The sequence below is a fragment of the Peromyscus californicus genome, unplaced genomic scaffold (genome assembly GCF_007827085.1).
Source record: "Peromyscus californicus insignis strain IS unplaced genomic scaffold, ASM782708v3 Scaffold_7__1_contigs__length_154581171, whole genome shotgun sequence".
In the NCBI taxonomy this organism is placed as follows: domain Eukaryota; kingdom Metazoa; phylum Chordata; class Mammalia; order Rodentia; family Cricetidae; genus Peromyscus; species Peromyscus californicus.
Window position 1 is genome coordinate 56578532 of NW_026294595.1, and position 12900 is coordinate 56591431.

Below are 12900 nucleotides of genomic sequence, written 5' to 3' on the forward strand. Positions count from 1 at the left end.
TGCCTCCAGGTTCCTGCCCAGTTTGAATTCCTGTTTTGGTTTCCTGTAATGGACTATGATTCAGAATATGGAAGCTAAATTAATCCTTTCCTCCCAAGGTTGCTTTTGATCGTGGTGTTTTGTCACGCAATAGGCACCCTAACTAAGACAGTTCTCCAGAGTAAACTTCAGAACCATGCCTGGGGTGGTCACTGGGACATTAGAAGGAGTATTGTTTATATCTCCCACTGGGAGGGATTTTTAGCAAGAGGGCTGTTTTCAAAGCTTGGGGAAGGAAACAGGGTTGTCATAGCATGTTGCGTAATTGTAATCAGAACGGTAGAAGTGGGGTTCTGCCCATTAGCCACTCTGTTGCTATCAGCCCAGATCGGAGTTTAACCCCTCCTTCCCTTCTCCACCTAGCTTACTGGGTCGCTCCCATGAGTGTGCAGCCTAACTCAACTATCCTTGTCTTCCAACCCTCATCAAGGGTCCCCAAACATTCAAACTTGGTAGAACTTTTTTCTACCATCTGGCCCAACTTTTGCTGGATGCTCCATCGGTCTGGCAGGTTTGTGGCGGTGTCCGGAGGACCGGGGTGCTGTCGGCTGCACAAAATGATCTGACTCAGTGAACGGTGACAGCTGCGGCTGTGCTATTTCGTTGGTTTACCTGGCAGGCAGACTCTTCTTTTTTTCATTTGTCTTTTCACGCAGCAGTGGTGAGGAGGCCCGCATCTCTCCTGCTAGCAGTCACGGGCACTTGCAGCTTGCTTGCTCCAGCGCGAAACCGGGCCCACGCGGAGTGTGTTCAGCCGAGGCCAATCGCCTGGTTAACGTGTGTGCTGTGTCTTTGGCCTCCAGTGGCTCTGCAGAGGCTCAGTATGACCTTGTTTCATGCTGCTGTCTACATTTCTGGTGGCAGGTGTGTCCTGAGGCAACTGAACGGCTCTGTGTACATAAGAACAGGTTATGAAGACGTGAACAAGAGGAGGAGTTTGCTTAGTGAGGCAAGTCACAGAATTTCCTTAGCTAGCCTGGGTTTGGAGTCAGGCCGTTGCCTGACTTGCTCATGCATACAGACTCTACTTAAGAGGAAGTGTGGAGAGGAAGGAAGCCAGCACAAGAGGGTGCAGGCCTGGGAGCTTTGAAGAGACTAGCCATAATGCCTTTGTCACCAAAATGCTCCCTAAGCGCCTCCGGGTGTGTGTAGGGGGCAATTTTTAGTTCGTTGCAAACTGTAATTTCTCTCTGCTACACAGCACTTAACTGGCAAAGGAAGTTCTGGAGGTTTCTCCACAGTCCTGGTCCCCAAATTTGGGGGACCACTATTGGTCACGGAGACTGGCCATGGAGGCCAGTCACTGCATGAAGTGCCACAAGGCTAGGCATCTAGCCCCAGCCAACTTTCAAAAGGGAAAGTCCTGCCCTATTTGTGTTCCCCTCGGGGCCATTCTGGCTAAGCCCCAGAAACCTATAGCCATCCCCATGCTCTGTGGGCTGCCAGAACCTGGCCAGGATGTGAGTCCCGGCAACCTAGGTCCCCTAGCGCCCCCTACAGCCGCGGCGGGGTGGGGGTGGGGATCGAGTTGGGGAAAGGGAGACAAGGCTGTGAGCCACGGCACCACACCCAGGACCCCACCCAGATCACAGAAGCACCCAGCCCCCAGGCCACAGAAACGGGGCGTGGGCCAGGGCCTGAGGCATCCCTGGGCACTACCATTGCTCCGCCTGTGGCCACCAATTCCCCTCCCCTGGCGTCCCTCTCTCCGCCCCTGTCGCCCGCCAGTACCGGACACGCTGCTACACTTCATCTCTTGGGGCGCTCTTCGCCTTGGCCAACCGTCGCATCCTGTGCAACTCTGGTCAGTGGCCGTTTGGTGTTGAATGTTCCCCACCAAGAGTGCATGGCTGCGGAACCGAGGCGCAGACCCGGGCCCCGAGGGGTCGCCCTCTGGGAAGCGGTGATGCTGTTGTTGTACCTGGAAGTGCCTGCGGGGTACCCCTACAACCTGGACCCCGAGAGCGCTCTGCTGTACCAGGGCCCCTCCGGCACTCTGTTTGGCTACTCGGTGGTGCTGCACAGCCACGGGGAAAAGCGCTGGTGAGTGCGCCCTTCCCAAGAGGCATGTAGCAGCCAGCGCCTCCGCCTCTGGGATTCCTTGTCTGAATCAAACTTTCCGCCCTCCTGGGAGGTCAGAGGAAAGCCTAGCTAGCTTCAGCCAGCTGGCTCACTGGAGAGCCTTAGAACTAACTTATCTTAGGATGACAGCCCCCAGGGTGCTCCTGGTACCTGGTGCCGGAGTTCTGAGTCTCTGGTGATGGTGATGGGCAGAGGACGTGGGCGCCGCTTCCCATGCTGCCCGCTGCACAGCTGTGGTAACTCGGGGCAGGGTAGGTGGGCAGACTGGCTCACATCTGAGCGAACTTGCCTGGTTCTCGCTTTAGGCTCATCGCGGGGGCGCCCACTGCCAGCTGGCTCTCCAATGCCTCAGTGGTCAATCCTGGGGCGATTTACAGATGCAGGATCGGAGCGAATCCAGGCCAGACCTGCGAACAGCTCCAGCTGGGTGAGTTGAGTCCTGGACCAGGAGATAATGAACTTTCTCTCCTTATGGGACCATTGTTGGATAAGTTCTGGAAGACTTCGCGATGCCAGTTTCTTCTAGTTTAAAGTGCATGCTTTTCGATTTTAACCCCATGGCAGCTTGCTTCTGGTGATATTTGCCTTCTCCTTGCTTGAGGCTGTAGCTGATCGCAGTATCTGGTAAAAGCTCTCTCAGAGAAAGTTTCTTAGGATGCCTTTTGGCCAGCCACCTCTCACCCTCTACCATGTGTAAAACCTGCTCCAAAGCCAGAGGACCCAGCCCAGAGAAGGATTGTTAAAGATTGTGCTTGATCTCTGACGTCTCAACTTTGATCTAGAATCACATCAGAAATAAAAACTTCGATTGACCCCACATCCCGTCATTTATTTAGCCCAAGGGCTTTCTTTCCTTTCTCTTTCTTCCATAGAATATATACCATAAAAGAACAGGAGGGAAAAAATGGCATGTCAACTGTTAAAATCATTAATATAGGAGGTCTAACGTATCATTATTAATTTTCCTCCTCTGGGATTCTCCTGTTAAGCAGGCCTGTCTTCAGCCCTCATTTCTTATGTCCTTAAGTTTACAGAAACTTGAGACATGTGTGCTGATGGGGGAGGGGACAAGTTTCATGTTTCAAAGTCAAAAGCAAATTTGCTGCGCACAGACACATGGGAAAAGAAAGGGGAACTAATAGTAATTTAGATCTGTCTTGCTCCTAGCACTGTTGTGCATATTGCTCAATGTTTTCCCCTCAAAGCAACTCTAGGTTATGATTGTAATGTTTCTGTTTTCCACAGTAGGACTCCAACACAGAGAGCTGTGGGGTCCTCCTTCAAAATTACTTACCGAGGCTTAGCTTTACACTTCAGTTGTACATGTTCAGTGAAGAGAAAACCAAATGAAGGGTTTAGCGTGCTGGCTATAGAGATGATCTGTCATCTATGATGATGAATTATAGGTGATGATTGGGACTCTTGAGATTGCCTTATTTTGTCTTTAACTTTTTAGAGTCATCTTTGTGTTGTTTGCTTGCCTGTTTTGTTCTGTTTCTTTCTTGGCACTTGTCCCTCAGCACCCATAAAAATGCAGGAATTACCTGTGCATTGAACTAGGCTGCTGTTGACACAAAAGTGCAAAGCATATTGGGAGTGGGAAGACACAAAGAGACGAGGAAGAGGATGACAATGAACAGGAGAGGGAGAGAAACAGCAAAACCAAATTTTATTTGGGAAAACAAGCTATTGTGAAACTTAGTTCTTTGTAAAGGAGAGATGGGCCTCAGAGCACCATTAGGCACCCCCTATTCCAAACCGCAGACAGGGGTGCATACAGGACTGACAGAGCTGTGTATTCGGAATGATTTTGCCAAGTATTTTCATTGCCTGAGAGAGCTGTGCAATGAATGAAGCCTTGATCTGACAGAGGCTTCACAGGGTCTCCGGTCCTGGCATTCTTTCCAGATCCATGACATGACATCCTGCCTGGGGGGCACAGGATCTATTTATGGAGGCTTGTGTTTAACTGGAAAGATCATGTTCTGGGATAGGCTTTTAGATGATGGCAGCTGTCAATTAAAGGAAAACCTAAATTCACTGCAGTGTAGAGCACAGAGTTTGCCACAGACATTCAAGCACAGTAGATACATAAAGAACATTGCAAGTTTTGGGATGGATGAATAAAGAAAAGCACAAGTTTGATAGTTCTCAGCTTGATTGGTGGGTAGAAGAGTCAGCAATGGTAACCCAAAGTGCTGTTCCTTACCTTCAAAAATTGAGTCAACAACAAAAACACTGAGATGAAAGGCACAAAATAGAGTATAAGGTCCTAGTCAATTGATTAGTTACAATATCAACTATGGTAACACTTAGAATGTTTTTGTAAGGGAATTGGCTGAAGTTACTTCTCCGGGAACATTCTGAACAATACATTCCCAGTTTCTACAGAGAAAATTGTTTCTTCATTGAGAACAAATTCAAAAGTAATTTAAAGCTGTAAGGTAAAATACTAATGCTCATGTCCAGAAAGAAAGCTAAAAAAAAAAAAAAAATCATCAATTGATTAGCAGAAACATATTAAGACTGTAAAGTTTATAGACTATGCACTATTACTTTTGAACACATTTTGTGTGTGTATGTATGTGTGTTCAGAAAGAGAGAAAGGAGAAAGCTACCTACACACACACAAAAATCTTCTGGATGATTGAGCTATTTATAATTTTGAAAATAATTTTATTTATATTTAACTATATATATAATGTATATGTAAATAACTATACTTATAATTATATAAATAATTGTAATTATCTTATGTAGAATGTAAGTGATTATATTATGAAGTTTAAAAATACTTAGCTTAGCTGGGCATGGTGGCACATGTCTTTCATTCCAGCACTCAGGAGGCAGAGGCAGATAGACCTCTGTGAGTTCAGGTCCAAGCCAGCCTGATCTACATAGGAGTTCTAGGACAACCAGAGCTGCATAGTGAGATCCTGTCTCAAACTCTGCCCCCGACAAATACTTAGCTCAATATCCAGACATTGAAAAATGAGTTATTTATTTTCTAATTAAAATATATGTGAGATCTGCAATAGAATGTTATCAAAATAAGTAATTAGGGTCAATTAATGAACTAAAAATAAAAGGTTAATTGTATAAACAAAAAATACAACAAATTGAAATGAAGCAAATGAAAAAGAAGTCACTGGCCCATCACAAAAGTTATGTTAGAGCTATTGTAGCTATCTCAGTAAGTAACCTCTTGCCTCTGGAATAACTGTACTTCTTATCATGATTCTAAAAGTGTCCAGTCTTGTGAAATGGTGTCTATCAGATGTTTGGCTCAAAATATCCAAAATATCATGAGTTGTTTCAACGTCTCTGTAAAATGTCAGACAAATGGCTGACTCAGATAGACTCCTAGCCTCTCCCACCCTAGCGTCGTCTGTGGCTGATGTTATGACATACCATGCTGTATTCACTATAGCCATAATCAGAGTCAAGCAGGCATACTCATTTATCTAGCATGCTCAGGGGAGACGTTGGCAGTGCCCCTTCAGCAGACCAAATTGGCTGCTGAGGTAACACCAGCAGAGTTGCTTCTACAGCACCCAGGGTGTTTTCTTCCTGTGTTCTCAGCCTCTTTCTGGCACTCTGCCTGTCTCAGAGGTATCTGTTGTTTTGTACTCCCTTGCTACTTCCTTCCATGAACAAAAAAGTGGTCTCCCCTCAGGAGGACCAAGGTCTACATCCACTTGTGCAGACAGTGTCTAAGTAGGTCATGGTGATTTCCACATGTCCACTCTCTTCTCTGTCAGCTACTCTGTACCTTTACTGGGGGTTGTTTAATGAATTTGGTCCCTGAGAGTCAGGATGATAAAAATAATGACTCCATAATTAATACATTTAAACATGATCCATGCTTAAAACACAAATAGTCAGCAAAGCAGAACACAATAACAATACATGAGTGATTATCAGGTTTATTTGGGTATCAAAAGACACTCCAGATTTTTAATACTTTGTAGTTACCACAAATGTCTTCCCTTAATCCCATGTGTGTGTGTGTGTGTGTGTGTGTGTGTGTGTGTGTGTGTGTGTGTGTGTGTGTGTGTGTGTAGAGAGAGAGAGAGAGAGAAGACCGTGGCTCTGGATGACTGACTTATACATGCAGCAGGGGAACCTACCTAGGGAAAAGAATCTAAAGTTACACAGTTACACAGTTCAAGAAAGTAGCCACTGGCTACATGTGGTTTTTGAGGATAGGAAACGTCTGCAGTGAGAAGTTGTATTAAGTAATTTACCCAGCAGATGTCTGAGATAGTACAAAACTATGTTATGATTACCCCATGAAAGAAATATCTTAAAGTAGTATTGATAGCTTAATATGTCTTGAATTGATTTAACATTCCTTTTTACCTTTGTAATATGGCAGCCCTTCATTTAAAAATGTCATATGAGCACACATTACATCTCTATTGGACAGGACTAATCCCCCAAAAAACTTTCCTTGGGTGGGAGCACTCCTGCATCTGTGCCTGGGTGGGTAGGAACCTCACTTCCCCTCATGTGCGGAGCTCTGGCTGTTGAGCGGTTAAGCTTCCTGTCTGGGCTTCTCTTTCTCTTGCTGGAAAGACCAAGGGTCCATAACAACTTGGTTACCGTTGCTGATTTTGAAAATATTTCTGGAAATAACATTGTCTTAGGATATCTCCTGTTTTTATATTTCATACCCTACTTTGAAACTGGTCAAGTTCCTAAGCATTGCATCATTTCTACCTGATTGGCAGGTATTAGTAATGCTAAAATACAAATACTTAACTATTCAAACTTCATATGTGTTCTGGGTGATGTTCTTTTTGTTTGCAACAAGCCTAAAATTATAGCTTATGAAGCTGAGATTAATACAGATTGGTCAACCTGAAAAATTGTCCCTGAACACAGGCCATTCTGAACACAGAAAATCATGGTATAGGATGCCATTAATAAGTTGAGGTTAAAAGGTAGAAGCTGGGGTTAGACAAATGGCTTAGTTGTTGAAGGTGTATATCACTCTGGCAAAGGAACCAAGTTCAATTCCAGCATCCACATCAGGCAGCTTGCAACCACCTGTGATGCTCCAGGGGCATCCAATGTGTCTGGTCTCCAAGAATACCTACATACATCCATGGTACATACCTATACACACACACACACACACACACACACACACACACACACAATTCATATTTTAAAAGATTAGAAGTTCCCCAATCTCCCATACTTGACCTCTCAAAGGATGAGATGTTCTTCTAATTGGGGAGATGCTTTCTTAAACACAATTCTTTTTGATATATGCTTATATGCTCATTGGCTAATATTTCTAATGGCTAAGATACTTTTCCATGGCAAGAGATCTGGGGCCATGTATTACTACTCCATTGTGCATATGGCTGAGAGATATCCAAGGATCAGACCTAAGTGCATAAAAGCAACACATTCTTTGTACAACAGTTTTCCTACCTAAGTGTTCATGTTGGAGGAAACTGTGATGGGAAGATCTAATGACAAGAACAAAGTAGTGAGGAACTTAGACCCATGTCAGGACAGAGTAAGTCTCAGCTAGAGGAAGAAATTATAAAAAGAATATGCCACTGAGGGTGTGGCCATTGGTAGGTTCCCCTGCTGCAGTGGATGACTCCACAGCCTTGTACTTATGGACAACTAATTGGACTTAGTGAATTATTAGAAATAGGAAGAAGGACAGTAAGAGGAAGAGCAAGAGGAGGAGGAAATAATGACAGGAGAAGGAGGTGCTGGGGGAAATGAAGTTATACCTGGTTATATTTCATTTCATACATCAATGAAATTTCATTGAATATAAAAGAAAAAAACATTCCAGACAGAACAATCCTTGTGCATGGAAAGCCAAGGTCTTTGAGAGCACAGTACTTCTGAAGAACTTAAAACCAAGTAGGATTGCATTGCAGAGTGATATGGATGATAGATTACAGAGGTAATCAGAGATTATTTCTGGAACAACATGACTTTGAACCTATCCTGTGAGGTTTAAAACTTTGAAGTGGAGGGTTCAGATTGTGTGTTTGATACATAGTATTCTAGTGTGGTATAATGAGTACTTTGTAGTCAATATATTGAGACTAAGAATAATATGACAGTTTTTCCTATAATAGAGGCTACTGATGTTAAGTCCCTAACTAGTACAGTGGCAGATGTGATGGAGAAAACCAGAGATCTACAGATGTTTAGAGGATGGATTCAGAAATACTTGGTACTTTTTAAATGAGTTAAACACTAGGAAAAAGAAATCATCAAAGATGTCACTAAAGGTTCTGATTTTTGGGGTATTGGATGGATAACAGTGATAGGTACTCTAAAAGGGTAGAACAGCAGGTTTTCTGGAAGGCCATGTATTCCATTGGTGTGAAGTTTATACGACACAAAAGTAGATATCTATGAGTTAGATTTTTATGCCTGAGGACCAGAGAGAAGACTGTACCAGCAAGTCAGAGTCAAGAGTGATTGATATGGAAGGGACAGTCAACGCCATAGGGGTGAATGAGCTTAACCTGCAAACTGTAAGATATGCAGATCAGAAGACCAAGGGTAGACACTAAGATTCCTACAACTAGAGAAGGGGCAAGAATAGTACTACTGAAGTCCACTTCAACTTAAACCATCCATGGAGCTTTAAGAATACCTGTTCTAGTTGCCCTGTCTCAAAATAATTGTCTCTAGGAGTTTGTCCAAAAAAATGGAAGCAGGAGTTTCCAGAGGTCCAAGGATGATTTCAATGTTTATCCATGGTTGAGAACCACTGGAGAAGAAAGAAGGGGCCTCGAGAAACACAGAGCATAAGAGCTATCAAGAAAATCAGGTGCATCAGGCATTGTAGAAGTCAGAGAATGAGAGGGTTTTGAGAAAGGGTTTGTGGTTGGGAGTGTTAAAAGGCCCTAGACATCACAAAAGATAAGAACTTAGGTAGCTTCTCTGGGTTAGAGAGAATAGATTCGTCAATAACCTTGGGAAGACTAGTTTTAAGTGACAAAGACACTGTAAAGACTTGAGACATGAAGAATGAGAGCAGAAGATAACCCTCCCCATTGGATCTTCCTTCAACCCCTTAGCATGCTATATCCAAGAAATAAAGTGGAATAAGATGCGATTGAAAGGCATAATGAATTCAGTCTAGATGATGAGAGGGGCAGGTGAGTGCATCATTAGTGATGACAGACAATCATTGGCAGGAACAAGAAATCAGGTCCATCTGATACACTTTCTGGTGTGGGTAGGGCTGAGGAGTAAGCCAGTTTTCACGGCGTTAGATGACCACACAGGAAGAGCTCAATAGAGCTAAAATGAATAGATACATTTTTCAGAGTTAGTGGTAGTTTACAGACTTTGTTGCCAATTTCAGCATTTCCCCCAGTGGGGCTGCATCAGCCTACATTCTGAAGGCTTTGTTAGGCTTTGTGGCCTCTCCCCAGGAGACATCATTACCAATCCTGAGAGGTTTGGAAGTGACTGTCTTAAGAAGAAAGTTTCAAAATAGCTCAATGTGGGGAGTTAGAACGTGGAAGTGGGTTTGTAAGTGACTGGACCAAGCTCAGAAATTCCATGTTTGTTTTGATGTCCTTAGTTTATACCTACATTTTTTTTAAATTGTGAGAATTCTTTTTTAATTTTGAAACACTGTAATTCATAATGAATATGTTCAGAAATAATAAGAACTTATTTATTTTTCAGACCCCTTTTGTTTGGAAGGGTGTCTATGTCTCTAAAGTGAATTAGATATGTTCTTCTCAAATTTTGCCTTGGCCTGAAGAGATGCCTCAGTGGTTAAAGGCCAGGCTCAAGCCACACCTGATCTGCAGACAATGTGTCAGTTTATAGCACCTGCAGAACTTCTGAGCATGACTTCACTCTGGGCTCAGGCTCTGTTTTCCTGGGAAGATTTTTTTTTTTCTACTGGGCATTATATTTGATCACTTTTGTGTGCCAACTACGGTTTCTGCAATGTTTTATTCTAGCCTTTTCAACTCCCTACAGAGAAATGCCTCTGATATCTGTAACTCTTCATCCTGGTGTGAGTCTTCACTGGCAAGGAAAATATGACAGCTCCTCACTGATTTTCCTTAAATCTTGCTGTCTTACCATCCATCTATAGTCCACCCCACCCCCGCCACCTATTTTACATGTGAACTGAAAAAAAAAAAAAAAAAAACGGGAGCACAGCATTTCAGGATGGACCACTCCAGGTTTGAGTGCAAGCAGGTTCCCCTGGATTTATTTTCTGTTTAGATTTTGTATTAGCGTGCTTGGGTGAGTAAAAGTGCTTGCTATGTCGACTAACAAGAAGTGGGGGCAGGAGCATCAACCAGAGGCTCCTAGGCCAGCTAGCCTGGAGTACACAGCACAGTGGTTAAGGAAGATCCTGTCTCAGCAAGGTGGAAGGCTAGGAACTAGTGTCGACTTGTTCTCTGAACTATACATAGGCATCCCCCCCCAACACACACACACACACACACACACACACACACACACACACACACACACACACAAATATATATAAAAATTTTAAAGTATTCAAAACAGTACCCATTTAAGTTTTGCAAAGGAATCTTTTAAGTCCAAGAAATTACCAGACAACTACGAAAGTAGGATTTTTTTCCTTTATTATTTTCTAATGTCAGAAACAAATGTTACTAAATTTTAGTGGTAAATTATTTTAGAACTAGAGTTAGTCCAGAGTTGGTTTGTTACTAATGCCAGCATTTGAAAAGCTAACACTGAAAAGCTGGCTGTTTGTGTTGGTTTTTCTCCCTGGCCCCTCCCCACCCTCACCCCCCACCAGGAGTTAGTTGCGTGACCTTGAACACCATCTCTCCTTGTTAAAGCGTCTCTATATTTGGTGCTGGTATTCACAATAACGTCTACTTCAAGAATGCTATGAAAACGTTAGTTAATATGTGTGTTTACAGCTATTAAAATGCACTTGTTACACAGAAAGAATATAGTACATAGTAGAATGACTCTCCTACCTTAAGTTATTCCCACCAAACGTACCCGTTGGAGTACATTTTTCCCTTGAAGCTATTATAAGAAGTATTATGGGTTTCCTGGAGGATTTTGAAGAAACTTGTGACTAGGAGACCAGCAGAGACCCTGAACCTAGAGTCAGGTCTCCACAGATGACCTTGTTTTCTATAGTTCTGAGGCTTCAGAATGATTCAGGACCAACTCACATTTACAGAGTTTCAACCCGACAACATGATGCTATTGCTCCATAGGGATGGTCACTGTGGTGGGAAACCTTCTACTGGAGTAGAACAGAACAGGACAGGACAGGAGAGGACAGAACAGGACAGGACAGGACAGAACAGGACAGAACAGGACAGGACAGGACACAACAGGATAGGACAGGACAGGACAGAACAGGATAGGACAGAACAGAACAGAACAGGACAGAACAGAACAGAACAGAACAGAACAGAACAGAACAGGACAGGACAGAACAGAACAGGATAGGACAGGACAGAACAGAACAGAACAGAACAGAACAGAACAGAACAGGACAGAAGAACAGAACAGAACAGGACAGAAGAACAGAACAGAACAGAACAGGACAGAACAGAACAGAACAGAACAGAACAGAACAGGACAGGACAGAACAGAACAGGATAGGACAGGACAGGACAGGACAGAACAGAACAGAACAGGACAGGACAGAACAGAACAGGATAGGACAGGACAGGACAGGACAGAACAGAACAGGACAGAACAGAACAGGACAGGACAGAACAGAACAGGACAGAAAAACAGAACAGAACAGGACAGGAGAAAGTTTAGAGGACTGAAGTATCTGGCTTTGCCAGGCTTGTGGATTAATGGATTGCACAGACTCTTTTTCATATAATGGCATATAGAGCATGCCCACTAGCCATTATTAGATTTTGCTAGCCATCCTAAGACCACATTTAAAGACCTCTTCTTAACTAAAGGAAAATATCTTGAGAATGGTATCTCATTTGGACATTTAATTTGATATTTTCATTTCTGCTTGGCTCTAGATTCGCTGGAAAGTGTCTTGGATATTTGACACTGTCCATGTCCTGTGCCGCCTTTAACATGTTGGTGTTATGGTTTTCATAACTCCAAATCATTTGGATTGCTATTGAGTTCTTAAACATCCCTGTTATCTTTTAGAAGAATCACCACCATGTTTAATTAGATATGTGAGAAAAGTGCACTTTTAATCACAGATTTTATAATATAGTGGACTTATTAGTAACTCTGGTTTGACAGGACAAACTAAAGGAACGGGCCATTTGGGTTAGAGCTGGAGGTTGTTGCTCACCTCTCACAACACTGTGAGCGCCCTCTGGCGTCTAAATTTAAAATCAGCAGAAGGCAGGTTCCTTGGGAAGTGGAAGCATTTGCCATTTATTGACCACCTACTAGGCGCTGGGCAGTCGTGTATGCACAGGCATGAGTTTCTGTAGTCCATATGTGTATGGATTGGTAGGTTTGATAAGTTGTTCATTTCATCTACCACTTTAGTTCTAGATGATTTTTTTCTGATATTCTGAATTTGTGTAGATAATGGATTTTTAACAGGTTATTTTTACTCGGCAATGATTACTTCCTTAAAAAAGATATCTGAAATTAATGTCTCCATAGAACATAGGAAAATCAAGGGTTGTTCACTTTCTATGATTGACAAAAAAAAAAAAAAAAAAAAAAAAAAAAAAAAAAAAAAAAAAAAGACGGGCTGGCCTAGTCTTAAATGTATGACGTTTATCGTGTAAGAGAATGGAACTTCGTATTCAAAAGACA

General features: G+C 43.0%; 1 protein-coding gene across 2 annotated transcripts in view; it reads left to right on the forward strand.

Annotated features, from left to right (window-relative positions):
• The first annotated feature begins 1330 nt into the window (after positions 1–1330).
• Positions 1331–12900, forward strand: part of Itga4 (integrin subunit alpha 4) — a 78971-nt gene continuing 67401 nt past the window's right edge. The window contains exons 1-2 of one of the 2 annotated variants that reach the window (XM_052724485.1): positions 1331–1843; positions 2427–2548. In XM_052724485.1, coding sequence (XP_052580445.1) covers positions 1347–1843; positions 2427–2548 — 619 coding nt within the window. In that variant the 5' untranslated portion in view covers positions 1331–1346. Of the gene's footprint in view, positions 2083–2426; positions 2549–12900 lie in introns of both variants that reach the window. The other variant, XM_052724486.1, reaches the window with a different exon arrangement.